We start from the raw sequence: 18,431 nt of genomic DNA on the forward strand, positions 1-18,431 counted from the left end.
GATCAAATATTTAAAAGGGTGGAGATTATAGAAGAAGAAAGAAAGACTAGCAGTTGATAAGGCAACACATTGTTATCTTAAATGCAACAATAGTAGGAAAAGAAAGACAGGGAGAAAGTGTGTTGAATGAATTGGAGAAATATATATATATGCACATCCACACCCTTATGTTTATGTAGTGTCCTACGATTTAAATGGTTTGTTCTGCTTTCATGACTCATTTGTTTCTTCCTGCCAAGAATTTAGGTCTTTAAAAAGATTTTTCTGAGACTGCAATATTTAATTTTCAAAAGTATCCATTTCCAAAAATTGCCATTAGACGGCACTCTCATCACGCTTCTCTTTTAAAATTAATTTTGCTCAACAATGCTGCCTTTTCAAAGGATTCTTCCTTCATTTGTACTCAGCCGAGGATTTACTTTCACCTGTGCACCAAACCGTATGCTTATAAAGATGCATTATTCATCAACCTCATATGCATATGAACATTTGTAAGCAGAAACCTGGGCAGACATTTTGTCAGAGCTCCAAATGGTTGGCCAGTAGACACAGTATATTACTGTGCAGGAGACCTGGATGGGAGAACACCCATCAAAATACTCCCATTTTTGTGCAGTGCTGCCTGAAAGCATCACGAAGTCCTAGAACTCAGGGAATGTGAAGGCATGCTATACAGGGCAGAAGGAAGATTTAGAGCAGTGGTGCCTCTTCATCACTGCAGGAACGGGCAGCTTGACAGCAAAGTTTTACAACAGGAGGGGAGGATCCGGGATAGACCAAAAAGCAGCAGCTCAGAATGACAGGCCAAAAGAAAAGCCTACGAGCTAATGTGAACTGGCCTGATTACATGAGCAGTTCTGGAACACGCAACCAGGTTTAGATGGGTAACACAAAACCCAAGATCTCCTCCCATTTCCCATGCAACATGTTTTTTGGGAGAAATAGTTGGCAGGGGGGAGGGAGGATTCAGAAGCAAGTCCTGTGCTGGCTTCTTTGAATTGTAAGCTTTGCCTGTTAATTGGTCTATTTCCATGAGTAATGTATTGGTATTTCAGTCTGCCCAAATTGGCTTGCCCAAAGCCTGAGAACTGGCTCACTGGCTGGCTTGCCTCCTGCTGTGTTTGGAGCTGTGCCTTTTCAACTGATTCTGCATCTCCAAAGGATATCAATTAAGTCTCTGCTATATTCTACACGCTGGGTCTGTTTGTGTCACACACACACAAAACGTATTTGACTGGAACAAGGCTTTAGAAGAACAACCTGCTGTGGGGAGGTTAGATAACCGGCTTTTAACACAGTAGATGCACTTCAAACCTCTCAGACCTTTGACTTCTCAAGGCAAGGACTGGAATATATCAAGGATTTTAAATGCTCTTGAAATGACACATTGATACCACAAGCGCTTTGAAGGGGAGAGTGGAGTATAGAGATGGATCTGCACTATCATTCTATAAAACTCATTCACAAAAATCACTGGGGGAAATCTCTTTCCACCTATATGTCACTCTGTGTCTTAAGTGCCTTGGATGAGGTTGGTGTCCATTTTGATATCAAAGACGTTGGAAGACAAGATTTGCCATAATCAGAGCAGTCCGTTGGGCTACTAATTACAGTATCCAGCTTTTGCCAGCAGCCAATAGCTGATGCTTCAAAGAAAAGCAAAAGAAAACTTTAAATATCTCTCTCATACACACACAAACAAAATTAAGATGCTGGAAGATACCAGAATAGCTTCGGAGTCTTGCAACATGGGAGTCTGTAGACAATGGGATGGTCTTGCCTAGTTTTAAATTAGTTTAGCTTGCATTATTTGCCATTCCTAATACAGCAAAGCTGGATAGCCTGCTGGGAAGCCACAGTAAAGCACCAGTAAAATACCTTCCAGGGGGAGGGTGTTTCCATAAAAAGAAATGTATTAACTGGATTAACCTATATTTAAGAGATCAGCAATCAAAGAGGAACATTTCATTAACAACTTTTAATTATTTCCAAATCCCCATACAGACCATAGCCCATTAACACCAGTATTTTTTAAAAAAATAATACCCCACAGTTTGCAGTGCCATCAACTGCTCCAATGAGCAGCAGCTTTACAGAAGAGAGGAGGGGAAAAAAAGCAAGGCTAAAAAAAACCGGGACTGTTTTCAGGCTTTTAAGCACAGTAATACGCTGCTTCTCCTCTTCAAGGTTATAGTTTTGCATGGAACAGGGGCTGGTGGGCTGGGATGTAACTGCACACTCCAGGGCCATAGGTTGGCCTGGTGCTCCCAGCACAAAAGAAGTAGCGTTACCATAGCTTTACGCTCAGCTGTGTGCTGTTCTACTCACAATGTCAAGTTTTTTAAAAAAAGAATATACTGGGTAATTTTTTTTTATTTGCACATAAGTATGTATCCAGGTTTCCTTAAATGATTTTGTTACTCTTTTATTCGTTTTAATTAATTTGCATTGAACAAACATACAGATGAGGTCTCAGAAGCATAAAACACCAACCTCCGTAGAAAATGGCACCTTCAATAGGAGCCCAAGCTGTGACATTTGCTGTTTGAAGCATGTGAATTAGAGGCAGCTTGCAGTTCAGCACAGAGACATTTGGAGGATAAAACCCTCCTGACCCAAATCACACTCCCACACTTCCCCGTTCATTTGATTTCTCCAAGTCAGCCCATGCCAAATCAAACAAGTGAATGTAGCTGGTCCCCTCCCGCCCCGCAGGTAGAAGGAATACCATCTGTCTAGGCTGGTACGAGATGATATTGGAGAGATACAGGGTAAGGAGTAAGGATTAGACACTACCCGCAGTTATACCCAGACAGCTACAATGACGTCACCAGAGCTGTCTTGGTATTACTGCAGGCAAAGTTCTCCCCAGTGGTGTTGATGGGATCAATGTGTCTAACAAGTTCCAACCTGTGTAAGCTGTTGCATAATAAATGGGAATAACAATAAGTGTTCTATTGTATAAATCACTCAGTAAATAAAAATCATTTTAAAAAGTCCTGGTCACTTTAGAATTCATTAGAGGTTTTAACTAAATACCACTGCCTCTCTTTTTTCATACAATCATATCTGTACAATAATCCCCATTGAATTCAGCAACACCGGAATGTTAGCTGTGAGTGTACTGTATAGAACCACACACAATGTTTATCAAATTTCAGAAATACCTCATTTTCCTGGGTAAAGTCAAGAGCATCTTCTCCTGAAGCAAGTAGCGTATGAAGGATCCTTTGTTTCACCTGTTCCCATTCGACCAGCATTGATTCTCGGTGGTACTCTTCAGCCATACCAAAGGTCTATTAGCAGAGGAAAATTAAAGCTAAGGAACACACAGAAACACCAAATAATCTTTAAAGGACAATATCAATTATAACCACTAACTAGTTCTGCTGTAAGTAAAGCACAGACAGGAATCAAAAGAAAAGAAAAACATTAACTAGTTTAACAAATACTGAGAGAGCCAATGTCCGGCAGTAAATAATTTAGAAGGTATTATATCGTTCAGGTTTTTGATTCAAACACAAGCAAAGGGCTAGCAAAACGAAGGCATTTTAACACGTCTAGCTCTGTAAAATGAGTGCCTTGCACAATCGAGCCCTGCTCCTGGTCGGAGCCTCTAGGCACTACTGTAATACAAATAACATTAATAGGTTTGCATTCAAAGATATACATTACTGATGCAACACACAGAGCGATCTGAGGTTCATTCCATCTCTACCAGACACACCACAGGGAATTGGTTGAACTCCCAACTTTCAGCAGCTGGTGTCAACTGCAGCTTCTGTTGCCAAAAAGTCTGGAGGAGAAATACAGATGATGCAGTATTTGTCCACAGACCTGCTGTACCAAGAGAGGAAAATATTTCTTATAGTCTTAACTACAGGTTTAATTTTGTATCAGATTGTCCAATTAAATAGAAGTAAGGGAATCATAGTCTTCAACATCTGCTTCACTTTTAGGTTTAGAGGAGCATTTGAAATTGCCTTGTGTATTCACTTTCTGCATGGAAGGTTTCCAGGTCAAATTTGTTCCATCTACATTGAAAAGACCAGCCTCTCTATTAGGCAACTAGTTTTGGTGGGCTCTTGGGCAGCACAGTTAAAATAAAGGTTTCACTGTATTATTACTTCACCCCTAAAGAATTTAAAAAGAAAAAACTAGGGAAGAGAGATCAAAATTCGGGATATCTAAGTGGCATAGTATGTGTTTGTACAGTGCCTAGAACAATGGGGCCCTGATCCTGACTAGGGCCTCCGTCTTATAAACACCACACAGAGTGCAGGGACTGTAATCCATCTGCTTGGGGGGGGAATCACTGCAGATGATAACAGAACAACCACTTGGCCTGCTGAAGACCTAGAAGCTGTAGGAAGAGATACTTTAGGACTTAATTGACTCTTCTTGTGGGGTAGGAGGTTGGATTCCAGGACAGAAGTGGCATTGGATTTCAATGAGCTAGGTTTCAAAGCAAAAACACTTCCCACTTTCTGTCACCTGCTTGCCAGGCTGGGAGTGCCGTGGCAGCATCCCATTCAGGAGTGCAGCTCACAGACGCTGAAGGCAGCCCACCTTAACCTTGGACAGGACAACAGTATGCAACATGGGGCACTGGACTGTGGGCAGGTGTTGGAGAAGCCATGGAATGTTATAAGAAACACAAATAGGCCCTGGTGAGCGGTGGAAAGTGATGATTTACGGTCTGAATGTGCTAAACGCTTACAACTCACATGGAGTTCATGCTCAGCACCTTTCAGGGTCAGTCCCTATGTTGCCCCATTCTCTCAGCCTTTCCAAAATTCAGGGAAGTACACGGGACCACCCTATCTTCAAAACAAAGACAGTTTACCTCTAAAATGACAAAACTGCTGAGAGACTGAGCCCTTCAGATATGACTTTTAAACTCATGGAAGGAAAGGAGTTTGCTCACTATTCGTTCAGCAATAGCACTAGAGAAGAGATGCTGCTATATTGCAGTCCCATTCATTATTGGTGTGATGGTGGCAAGTAGCCCCGAACAAATGAGACAGGAAATATCCTAACATCTCCATTAGCTCCAGATAGAGAGGAGATTATTTTAGATTAGGCGTAATCTATTATTTTCTTGGTCAAGGTATAGTCAAGGTCCAGAGAAAATAATATAAAAATAATAACAATAATGATAATAAGTAAATAAAAAGATTTCAGGGTCCGTTCAAAAGCATCTGACAGTCCAAATTTGGCCGCCGTCCGCCTATTGACTACCCCTGATCTCACTTCCTTTCCTGCATCCAACTCTCTCTGTCACATACACCCACAATTTTGCACTGTGGTGCGTGACTAAATGTTTTGGTTGGCTGCACTAATTTTTTTCATCTCATTATGGCCCAGTGTTAGGATACTGTCGTCAATTGGAAAAAACACACATCAGTATATATGACTTCATAAAAGGCCATGGCATTTGACAGCAAACATTTAATTGTGGTTCCTGCATATAAGCAGATCATGAGATTTGTGTTTCTTCCTTATTGTATAATATTAAATACTCTTATATAGTCAGGACTGGATCCGGCTAGGCTCCATATTGTCCACTGTGGTGTCATTACCTTTATGATTAAACAGAAATACCAATTAGGTTTTAAAACAAGTGTTTGTGTGTATATGGAAACACAGTGCTGCAATATTTTTGCATACAGCTTCAGCGTATATCATTTTTATATAAAAAGAATTTAGCTCTGAACATTTACCCACTAAAAGCAAACCATTTAATAAGGATGCTTTGAATGTTATATATACACAATAGTTAAATCTCATAGCACGATTTCTTGCTGGACTCTGAACACAAGTACTCACTGTATGTATAGAACATCACAACTCATCATATGCACATGTAAACTGAGACATGCTTACAGTGAATTCACTGCATATTGTCCTTTTATGGAAAGTTATCATTTTGGGGGTCTGCTCCCTCCCCAAGACATTTCTTAAGAAGTAAGGATCAGAGTGTTTCTCGGTGTCACAAAGAGGATGTTGCCAGTTTAATAAAGAGGTTCTAATGTCCAATACTCTGTGTTGTGTGTGTCTCAGATCTATTATCAAACCCATACTGGCTACCCCATTCATTAACAGAATTACCACATTCTCAGAATCAAACTCATTATATTGCAAGGACTTTCTGAAACTACAGTTTCAAAGGCTATGTACACGAAAACAAATTCTACTCTATTCATAGAGCAAGGAATAAGTAGTACTAGCCATTTGTAATTGTTCCATACACTGTGAAAGAATCAAAAGCTCTTAAATTTTGTCAGTTTCTCAAATACAGCATTTAATTTGTAGAAATGTCCTTCAGGATTTTTTTTTTTAAATACTCCTTTCCAACTTACTCTTTTCCTGGACTCTTCAATGGCTGACAGCAAAGCATTATCTTTTTCATTCTTCAGGAATCCCTATGGAAAGGAGAAATACAGTTTCAGTTGAAAATCAGCCTTACATCAGATGCAAACTGCACTACTCAGCTCTTTCAACTTTAAGAAGTGCTAGAAGCTTTCTCCCCAATCCACCCCTGAGGACTTTAAAGGTCATTTTATTTCACTCAAGGTACAGTAAGATGCCCATAAAGCTCAATGTGAAAATGAAAATACATTAATCCCCTGTTTTAATATGCATTCCAGCTTCTATTCTCTTTTGTGTCCCAGCAACTGCTTCCTCTCGCTCTCCATTTGAAGGAACCAGGGTTAAAGCTCTAGCTGAGATAAGATTGTTGGACCCTAGTAAGTAAAGAAGGTTTGGACTTCACAGCTTCAGGCAAGGGCAGAGTTTTAGAGGCCAACTGGAAAGCATGAATACGAGCTTAAGGAAATTAGTTGCAAATGGGTAAAATGACTAAACAGTTGAAAAACACTCTAGAAAAGTTTGCAAACAGTCTCTTCCCTCCTTCCCACCTCCCCCAGCACATCATAAAAAGGGGATTTTTAAAAAAGCTATTCAGATGATTTTTTACTCTCACATGGCTAGTCTAAATTAGCAAAACATGCAAGCCATTGCAGTTAATACCTTGCCTGCACCTGCATGTTATTTTTGTGTGACAACATGTTCTTGCTGATGAAGAGTATTTCAAAGATTTGGGGTGGATCTCACTCATTACCTTCAGAAGCAAGCACTAAGACCAACCAAGATGCAGAATTATTAGAATTATTAGAGCAGAATTCACATATCTTTATTTTGTAATTTTGCTGCGACGCATCTCCAATTACCAAAACATCCAGGTCTGCTATCCCTGGACTTGGAGTCAACTCGTTAGTAAGCCTTAAAAATAAAAAAAAATAAAAAAAAACTACCCACCAACTTTCATTTCCCCTAAAAATATCTATTACAATGACTGATAAAATAGGAATAACTTAAAACTCTGTGCGTTAATTGAATAAAGCTCTCAGATTAAGAGTTGGAGTTCAGCATGTTGTACCTTTGATGTTATATGCACTAATCATAAGAATATGTGGTAGTGGCAGCACCTAGTGGTCCCAATCAGGAATCAGAGTCCAGTTGTGTTATGCACTGCACACACACACCACAAACAGATGGTCCCTGTCCCGCAGATCTTACAATCAGTACCACTCCTTATTCCCAAATTAGTGCTGATGGGCTCCTGAGGAGTGCTGAACTTCCTCAACTCTCATGGAAGTCCATGAGATAGGACAGCACTCAGTTTCACACAAGTTTGAGCCCTTAGCGGGTATCTGCCATAGGTCCTACACAAGCAAAGCTGTGTGCAATGTGACAGAGTGCAGGCCATTTTTATACAATCTCGAGTGCTATGTTTTTAATTTGGGGTGTGCGCGCATTTTTTTAATACAAACATGGCACTGACTCTGGGTGATTAGTCACACACTGGTGCTACAGATCCAGAGCATTGTGCATGTGTGCACACCGTAACAAGTGTAGGTATTACAGTCAGACAATTGCTATACAAGTCATACGTACAGAGGTAACCAGAACGTGAAGCCTTGTTTTTCAGTTCCCCCCAAAATCCAGGCCTGAACCAGTTTAGCAACTAGAGAACTCTTTAGCTGATAACAATAACAGGGTCCCTATTCTCTGTGCCCCAGCCACTTGACGACAACATTACACAGACAGCCCATGCAGGTGACGTATGTTTTGCCTTTATTGAATGATTTTTTTTAAATAAAATTGAGCACCCAGGAAGGATGAATTTCAAATTCTAAAGATAAATCAAGACACATGATCCTTGTGTGCTGCCTTTGAACTGTAGGGTTGGGGACTATCACTACAGCTGTCAGTGACTGCCCTAGTCACCTACAGGCTGGGGCAGGACTGAATCTTTGATTGGCTCCTCTGCTAACACCCCACCCCCCTTCCAATATCTCTAATCAAGGTGGTTTGCTGGTATCTTCAGGTAGTCATTCCTTGAGCGCTTCTCTCTTCAATTTAAGCACCTTCTGAGCAATAATGCTCGTCTTTAACAAGCAGGGCCTTTAGGATATCAAGCTCTTCGTCCAGCATACCACGCAGAGGACAAGTTTCCTCTCCTGCCAGGAGGACGCTGATATTACAAAGAATGTCACGTGCCTCCTGTGCCATATGTTACTGCTGTTCATTTTTCACAGAGAAAACCCTTCCTCCAAGACTCAGAGCTGGGATGGAAGCTGAAGGAGCTGAGTGTAACCCTAGAGATCCCAGGTCCCTGTGACTCTTGATGAGGTTGCTGTCTATTTCTCCTGTGATGAATGAACTCCCTTCGAGGAATGGCAGACAGCGCTGTAACATGATGTAATGAAGAATTACGCTCCCCTCACATCACTGAGTAAAGCTCAACTCTCCTCCTTTCACTGTGAGCTCCGCGAACTCAGATGTCCAGGGCCTGTACTAGAGTCTGCGACTCCCCTGAGAAGAGCCATCAGCGCAGAAGGGAGGAGATCACTGATTTCACGGGGGAAAGCAGTTACTGTGATATGAGCAGAGCCCAGAATATTGTCCCCAAGGGAGGTGAGGTGAGAGATGTGATGATTGCTCATGTACCTGGCTAAGAAATAAGGTGCAATTTTTTTTTTTTAACAGTGAGGGTAATTAACCAATGGAACAGTTTACCTGAGGATACAGTGGATTCTCTGCCATGAAGTTTTAAAACCAAGACTGAAAGTCTTCTAAAAGATATGCTCTAGCTCAACCAGAGGTTGTGGGCCTGATGAAGAGTTTATTGAGTGAAATTCTGTGCCCTGCATTATGCAGACTAGATGGCCATAATGATCCTTTCTGGCCTTGGAATATATGGTTCTATTGATTTAAAAACCTGGAATAAACCTCACAATGCCTATCCTAAGAAAACAGATTGATTTAAAATGAAGATGTACCTCATGTTAAACTTCAGGTCTGGAACATGACAACCACTTTTTAAGTTAAACGGAAGCTAATCATTCAGCTTCTGAAGGGGGAGCTTCCAGCAGCTGCTGTTGGAATTAATCCCAGCTACTTAATTCATGCTTTGTTTTAACAAAAAATAAGTTCTGGCACTTGTTACATACGGGTCTGTAACCAGAACTGGCATACATTAAAAATGTAAAGGATGACCAGCTACTACTACTACTATTTATTCCTTATATGTTGATTACATTGCCACCTAGTGGCATAAGGTTTTTTGTTTTAAGCACAGATTAATATTTGCATATATCTGCTTTGAGGAAAATCCTCTCTGGAACCAGGGAGGGTGGTAGGATTGGGATGCGAGTGGGGCAGGGGGAGAAAGATGCACTCCATAAATACTAATTCATTTATTTTCACAACACTCCTGTGAGATGAAGGGGTGGCATTATACCAATTTTACAGCTGGGGAAGTGAGGCACACCGATTTTAAGATCAAGTTTTCACTAATTTTATGTGCCAATTTGAGACCCCTAGGACCTGATAATTCAGAGTACACAGCATTACATAACGCTTTATATGTGCAAAGCACAGCTCCAACTGATGTCAGTCACAGCTGAGAGTGCCCAGCCTTCTGCAAATCAGACCCCAGGGTACCAAGTCAGCGCCATAGAAAAAGAGGAACACACAACTCGTGACAACCTGTGAAAAGTTACATTTAAGTGACTTGACTAGCATCACACAAGAATGTTGTGGCAGAGGCAGGGATAGAATCCAGTTTTCGTGGGCAGCATTCAGCTGCCTTAACTATGAGACCATGCTTTGACTTCCTGCAATCCTCTGCCTCATTCACTACACACCTTCCAACTTCTGCAACAAAAAGAAGCAGGGACCCTAAGGACAACAGACTCCTTCACTACACAACCTTGATTCATCCTCCAGGGCACGTCCATCCAGTGGGCTGAATCAGACAGTGGTCCTCTGGAAAAAATACCACGTGATCATGTAATTCAAGATTATATCACAATGCATACACACAAAGGGGATGATTAAGATTGTTTTTGAGTGCTTGACTTTGCAACCTTAATAATATTCTTTTAACATAGTTTGTGTGTGAACAGTTTCGTGGAATTTTAAAACAAGCAAAATGGAGAACAGAAATTCCATAATGTTGCAAATTTGACACCCACATGGGTCATCAGCAGGGTTGGAACCTTTAGATCTACTGCAGAGGTCTCTTCCACGTGAGCTAATAGCATAACTGATACCAGCAGTAGGTTATCTTCTATGAGAGCCAGCATTTAAGGGGGATGACACACTCTGCCAATAGGTTTCACAGGTATTTGCGGACAGCAGAGGAATAGTAAGACACTGGAATCTTGGGTGCCATTCCAGACTCTGGAGAAGGGTGCCCTCTAGTGGGTACAGACCCTGTCTGTCCTGTCCCCGTCCTCTCTTCCCCACCCCAGCTCCTCATACCATTTTCCCATTCCCCTCACCTACCAGTCCCAGTCTCCAATACTTATGTTTGTCATTCCAATCTCAGCCTTTTCCCCAGCCAGTCCCAGTCTCCCTCACCCTCCAATACCAGCCCCTCCCCGGGTCCAGCTTTTGTCCCATCTGCATCTGTATCAGGTAGCTTCCTCCTCCTCCTCCTCACTGCCGGGGTGTGAGCATGGGGATCATGACAGCACAAGAAATATAGTCTCCCTGATCTCAGTTCTAATGCCCAGCCCTCAGCAGCCCAGAGCTGCATTTGCAGGGAAAGTACTGCTCAGTCCCCTGCAGCACCAGGCGGCAGAATACCCAGTTCAGGATGGATGGATTCTTCAGGGAATTTAGCTGAGAAGCTCTAACAAGTCTCTACCGAGCATGTACAAATTGCAATTTTTCTAAGGCTCATAACTTGGCCAGCTCTGGGCAAATTTTCATGCAGATGGCAAAAGGCACATCCATGACACCAAGGCCACCACCCTGCCAAATTTCAGGTCCCTGAGATGAGGGCACTAGATCTATTCAAAGAAAAAGTTGCCAGAATTTTTTAATGTGGGCAAACCAATGTATTTTCTCTACTCTCGTTCTCAGAAATGGTTGAACCGTTTTGGCTGACATTTTCAAAGAAAAACAATGCGCCTAAGGCAGACATATGGCATGGAAAAATTCAGCCCAAATTATTAAAGTTCGGCATGTTTATAAGTTTCTGAAAGCAGGGTGTTATAATGGGAAGTGCTGGACTACCTTAATAGTATGCAGTGCTTAGCCCTGCCTATAATAATCCAGCCTCACTTTTGTCCACTTTACAGAGTAATGTAGTTACAGTCTCTGATCAAAAAGAATCTCTAATCCTGTCCTAAAAGTTAACTTGTAAATTAAACATGAGAGCTGGATAAGACTTCAGGGTGGAGACGACATGATCTATTCTAAGGCATGTTGACCACTTTCCTAGGTAAAGTAAGCTCTTCTACCATAATAACTGACAGTAAAATAAGGTTTTTCTAGAATTTACAAAAAACAAAAAACCCCGAACCTTGGTTTGTAAGGCATTATCTTCTAAGGAGGTAGCGTAAGAGGTTATTTTTACAGCTAGAACTCCAAGAAGGCATAAAGCTTGACCATCTGTGCCATTTGATTACTCTCTCAAAGCTTGAAATCATTTGATGTCTGTTAGTTTTATTGCCTTCATTGTCTGACAGGAAGGCTGAAATGACTGGAGTCAGCACCTTCCTGCTCACGTTTGAATCCCAGAAAGAAAGAGTTTCAGTAAAAAATTAATTATTGCTGAGAAAGGGCGTGTGTGTCTCAGTGGTCTCCTTCGGATAAAGGACTGAAAGTCCCTTTCATTTACTGCAATAAATAAGGTTAGTAGATTCTCACCTAGCTGATGGAACGATCTTAATTACTTCCACCAAACAGGCCATACTTTTAACACTTGCTCCAGCCCTCCGAGGAAGCAAATGTTGCCAACTCAGTGAACTGGGGCCTTTTTTGGGATGGCAAAGTTTCCTTTTTCACTGGCATGGGAAGAAAGGAGAAAATAAACTAAACAGTTTGTGACCTTTTTTTCCCTCCCAACTGGGTTAAACCAGTAGCTTTTGGCCAGTTATAGATTCTTAAAATAACTGGATTTTGAGTACATTGAAATTTCTTCAGGTAAACAGTGGGAGAGAAAGTTATATAGTGGGCAACAAAGCCACTGTTCAGTGGTGGCCTCTATACATTGGCAATGGAAGCTCCAGATGAAGCATCTTGTTTTATTTATAATTATTTCTATTTGCAGTGGTTTACTTTAGTTAAGAAAGAGTCGGATAACTATTTGAATATACTCCTAGCATCAGTATGCCTTGACATGCTTTATTTTCCAGGATAGCTCAGTCTGGAATCATGTAATATACAGCAAAACTGCCTGGAGGTTACTGAAACAATAAGAGGCCCTACTGTCTATCATTATTGGTTACACCTTTGCTGTTTTTATGACAGATGGGCTCGAAGTAACATGATATGGTGTGGCCATGCCCCTATAAGTAATTCCGTGCCTGTGCAGAAGATGAGAACTTTCCAGAGTAGCATATGTAGTACTCGGGCTTTGCTCAGGCTCCTCTCACATTTCTGAGATCACACGTCCTTTGGGAGCTTTTGCAGATCTTTTGAGGGGTTTTTTGCATTGTGGCTGATATAGGAGCAAAACAAATCCAGTAGACACTCAAGAGTTACAAACACCTCGGGAATGCAGGTCGTAACTCTGAAATCTTTGTAACTCTAAACAAAATATTTTGTTTTTTCTTTCAAAAGTTTACAACTGAACATTGACTTAATACAGCTTTGAAATTTTAATACGCAGAAGAAAAATACTGCTTTTCACCATCTTAATTTACATGAAACAAGCACCGAAACAGTTTCCTTACCTTGTCAAATCTTTTTAAAAAAAAAAACTTTCCTTTTTTTTTTTTTTTTAGTAGTTTACATTTAACACTGTACAATATTTGCTTTTTAGTTTTTTTTGTCTCTGCTGCTGCCGGATTGCACACTTCCAGTTCCAAATGAGGTGTGGGGTAGACCGGTCAGTTTGTAACTCTGGTATTCATAACTCTGAGATTCCACAGTAGGAAGATTCAGCTTGTGCGTAGATTTTGGACGCAGGTACAGATTTTGGCATGCATATGAGATATACCGTTTCTTCCAAAGTATCATGGCAGCTATCCTAGGATCTGCTGCCTGAGACTGAAAGACCCAGCAAGCTTAAAAAACAACTGATTTTCCTCTTAGGGAATTTTAGATGGGAGGATTATGATGGTGCAAAAGTAGATATCACTGCCAAGGACCCAATCCAGAAGTCCTTACTCACAACAAGCTCCCACTTAAGTCTGAAAGTAGCGTTAGTGGGCACTAGAAGTTGTGTGCAAGTAAGGAGCGGATGATGAAGTCATAAGTCAGAATGCATGGATAAGTGAAGGAGGAAGGTAGAACAGGGCTAGCCCCACTGTACAGAACAATGTCTTGAGTATAAATTGTTCAACAAACACGCACCTTGCAAATTAGTTGGTCTTTGTGGAGGGAACATGTCCTTGGCTCAGTGGCAGAACAGATGTTCTCAATGGAGAACCGCAAGGAGACCTCTCTCTTCTACCCTTAAATTAGACAAGATAAAAGCTAGCACTCAATGAGAGGTGAAGGATAAAGTTGGCACTTCAGGGCTTAGCTGAATGGAAAGTTGGCAGAGTTTGAGCAAGGCAGCTGAGCTTGTCAAACTGCAAATAAGCATTAGTTCCCTGTCATTATGTTTATGCTAGGAAATCCTACAGGAATTTCTGAAGTGGGAAGAGATTTCCATTATTGATTGAACTGGAAAAAAAAAGGCAGCAGAGCACACTGGAAATATTCATATTTCCCCACGGTCAGGAATCAGCTACTCAGCATCAGAGGGAGTCAACATGTTGAAGTTTAAGGGGATAAAATGTAAGGATCAATAATTGCTACACAGAACGCTGCATTGATAAATTCAAATAGTTTGCTCAAGGGAGATTTATTGCTCTTTTGGCTGCATTCTTAGAGGTTGGCAACCAGTTCCCCACCGCCACCATATCTAAGAGCACCATGGGATGGTGGGTCATATTTAATTCATTTTAAATTGAAGGTCAGAGAATAACATGCGTTTTGCAGTGGTTAGTATTTCAAACATATTAAGTCATGAAAATGTACCAACTCCGGCACAAACACCACTCAATCATTCTGGTCACAGGGATGGTCCTAAAGATACATTACTTGCCTTTTTTTAAAGCAAAGCAAAACTATGCAACACACTGCTTCAAGCAAGTTGAATTTTGCAAGGCTACTTTAATATATATTTTAATACGTGTTAATTCACTACAGATGAAGAGGACCACAGAAATTACTCCTACAGAAACAAAATGCTGTACAGAGAGCTGACATATAGCCACAGTAACATATTTTTAGTAGTGGCACAATTTCTTGCTGGGTAGTTATGCATAGAACTAACTGTTCAAACTCAGCAGGGGGCAGCATACGTTGCAAAACTAAAAAAGGGGTATCTGCCATTTGCCAAGAAGGCTGTTCAAGGATGCTGCTTGCTGTTTTCAAGCCGCAGGTTGCAACTTTAGCTTTAAAAGGTGGCATCAGGTGGAACAGACCTCTCTGCCCTTCTGTCAGGGTATCATTGATGTAGTGCTCAATTTTAAATGCAGCCTTTAATCTCTGTGTTACACAGTGAGCCTAGGGCAAATATTTACAAGCAAATTGCTCCATGCTGTAGATTAGTGCCTGCAGTGAGACATCTTTGTTAGGACTGTTTTAACCACTTTAGACAATCTGATCTGTGCTAGAAACAGTTTTCAGATGCAGCTATGCTGGGTTCTGTTGCAGTAATGTCATTATTACTTTTAGCTACAGCAGGGAAAGCTCTCGAAACTGCTGAAAGAACAGTTTCTCTTGAAGTTCGCAGATTCTCTTGATGTCTTTGCCACTAGAGTGGGGCAGATGGTGCATGATCTTTGGCTCTTGATGAAACCATTTGGATCTGGCAAATGGAGACGTGAAATGATCTCCCCTGACAGACATAATGTCTCTAAGGTAAAGATAAGAGATATGAATTGGCATCATGTTGATAGGAGTGGAGGAGCTATGAGAAAAGGCTCCTTTTATGGTCTATTCTGCTAATAATGATTACTAACTTTGTGCCCTCTATCAATTACAGGTACAACAAATCACAGAATGCTTCTACTGGCTTTTTAAATACACGCAACAAGTGCGCCCACAAATCAGGTAGACCAGACATCTGCAGCCTATCACTGTTTCTGCAATTGCACCTACAACACCAGAGACTAGTTTTTGAAAATTTGGCCCACAAAGTCTACAGCGGGCATAAGACAGGATAGGAGATCACCATATGGGGATTGATACAGTGAGGCAGGATTGCTGAAAATGCTCTCAAGTTCCATCATCCCGAGAGTCAGAGTAAAACTCCACAACTTTGCACATAGGACGGCTCTAGGAATTTTACACACATGCAGGCATGTCCACTGCTAGCAACAAGGTCACTGAACAAATAGTCACTCGTAAAGACTATAAAGAAATGAAAGACCAGGGGAAAAGGGATTACACTTAGACTAACTGTTTCACACAGATTGACAATGGTGAACTACAGTACACTGGATTTAGAAGAGGCAGGCAATGGCCACATTTTCAGGGAGGATGGACCAATTCAATCATGCTTCTCATTCTTGGTAACTTTCAAAGGAAGCAGAATGGGAAAAGAAATGTAAGTCCACATGTCAAATAGACAAAGTAGACAGGGTTGAGTGACTAAGAGGGCAGCAAAAGAAGGTTTACAATGGCCGCGAGGCACACAACAACTGAACTCACTAGGCTGAGTAATGTCAATTGTCTGTTAGCTAACAGACTAACTATATTTCACAGTCTACTACCACCTTCCATCTCCAGAAGGATCTCAAAGTGATGGACGATCGTTAATCTTTGCATTACCTTTGTGAAGGAGATAAGTGTGTATTGGCAGAGCCAGGATTAGAACCCACAGCTCCTAACTCCCAATCCTGTGCTTTAGCCACTAGACGACCTTTCAGCACAGATACACACTTATAATATTCTCTACTGATATTAAATAGCTCCACTGTGCCATATGCGACAAATGTTAGTTCTCCAAAATATATTTGCTGCACACAGCCATCTAGGACAGTGAAAGGTGTATACAGTGAATATAAATAGCATTTACCATCTACGTACCCTGCTGGTACATAGTGTCAGTCACTTACACTGGAGTCACAAAATATAACTATATTCCTGCTATGCAGTGATGCTCATGCTGATTATTTCTGAGCAGAGATCATCACTACTGGCAAAGGAAAATGAGTCTCAGCTTGATTTTGGTTTCTTCTAATTCAGTATCATTTTGTATGGTGTACTCTTTTGCTCTATTGCAACCTCCTACTCTATTACATTATATGATATTTACAATTTGCTTCATTCCCTAACACATGGAAATCCACAGAAATGTTTCAATTCACATTGTTTTGTACTCTTATTTTACCGACACCACAGGAGTTTGTAAGATTTTAATAATCCCAAACCTAATTATAAAATTGGACAGATTTGTAATCTTAAAAAGGGACTCTATCAGGTTTAAAAAAAACATAGTTAACAAAACATACCCTTACCTGTATTACTTGTAACACACACAAACTGAAATTAAAAAAAAAAATTTTTTTTAATATTTCTGCTGTTTTTTCCCCACTTCATGACAATGAAATCAGAATAGCCAGTTTCACTTTTGTGTACCAGCCAATTTTGCTTTCGGGTTCTAAGACACCTTCCCAACGTTGCCGTGGTTGAAATGCAGACAGCATAGGGGAATGTGTAGTTAAAAGACTGTTTCTATAGGAATTTTTTTTTAAGTCACAAACATTTCTATTGGTGTTAGATTTTGTATGATGTTATTTTTATAAAACCTTACATGTGGGGCAAATTGCCTGAGACTGTGCCTCTTTAAATGATAGATTGTAGGAAATGCTGCAGAATCCCTCTGTGTGCATCAGCTTTTACGACAGTCACTGACATGATACACACAAGTATTATAAGCATTATCCTCCCTTCTCCTATTCCTCCTCTCTCCACTGTTAGATATCCTCATACTCTCACTTTCTGTGTCATGTCTACAATTAAACCATAAGCACTTTGGCATTGGGGACTAAGTCTTATTTGTTCTATAATGCACCCGACAGACTCTGTTCACTCTGTAAATAATAAACAAGATGTAACGTTACTAAGAACCCTGATCTATTTAGATATCATGGCAAAGAAGGGAGAAAAGGGTAGAGAAAGAAGGCAGCCACCTTTCCAGATGGAAAGCTCAAAAGCTAAACAAGAGAACCCAGGTGATTGATCTCTTGTACATTGTTTAAGATAGTGTAATAGTTGGCCATTCTGTTCATCCCAAATGTGCTAGCTCAACTTGCTAACAACATTGGTACAATATACTCAAAAACAAAAATAAAAATAATTGCATCCACAGCTCCCATTAGTATTAGTGAAAGCAAACAATTATAATTTGACATTTTGGTTAAAGGGCAACATTGTATTTATAGCATTGCTCACAATACAATTATTTGAAATGGGGGATAGACCCACCCTGATAGATTGGTTCAGCATAAGAGCTGATTCATCCAAAGCAATTTGGCACAAGATGTTTCACCATTAGCAATGGCATCCGCTCTAGACAGAAGTGAATGAACCATACACACCAGAAGTTGAGGTGGTGACTAATCTTATCAAACTGCAATCCTAGATAATTCTCCCATTTTATAAATCTACTAGTGAATGTCTTTTATTCTGTTTTCAACAAAAATTTTAAATGCAGAGAATAAGTCTGTTCTGGGATTTTGTTCAGAATCATCAATAGGTATCTCTCTTGTCTTAAAAATGCACCCGCGTTAGCATCCTGATAAAAAAATGGTACAAACAATGAAACATTATTGCAAATCTACAAAAGTGTGTATGCACCATAGTACCTAGAATCAAAATAAAACACTGTACTTCGGCTGTTCTTAGGA

The 18,431-nt window shown here is 40.6% G+C and overlaps 1 protein-coding gene across 3 annotated transcripts in view; it reads right to left on the reverse strand.

Moving 5' to 3' along the window:
* NUP93 (nucleoporin 93) overlaps positions 1-18,431 on the reverse strand; it is a 136,564-nt gene that overhangs the window by 40,148 nt on the left and 77,985 nt on the right. For all 3 annotated transcript variants that reach the window (XM_044987693.1, XM_044987692.1, XM_044987694.1), the window contains 2 exons: positions 6,363-6,425; positions 3,168-3,296 (listed from right to left, as the gene is read on the reverse strand). In XM_044987693.1, coding sequence (XP_044843628.1) covers positions 3,168-3,296; positions 6,363-6,425 — 192 coding nt within the window. The remainder of the gene's footprint in view (positions 1-3,167; positions 3,297-6,362; positions 6,426-18,431) is intronic.

This window comes from Mauremys mutica, chromosome 14 (assembly GCF_020497125.1).
Source record: "Mauremys mutica isolate MM-2020 ecotype Southern chromosome 14, ASM2049712v1, whole genome shotgun sequence".
In the NCBI taxonomy this organism is placed as follows: Eukaryota; Metazoa; Chordata; order Testudines; family Geoemydidae; genus Mauremys; species Mauremys mutica.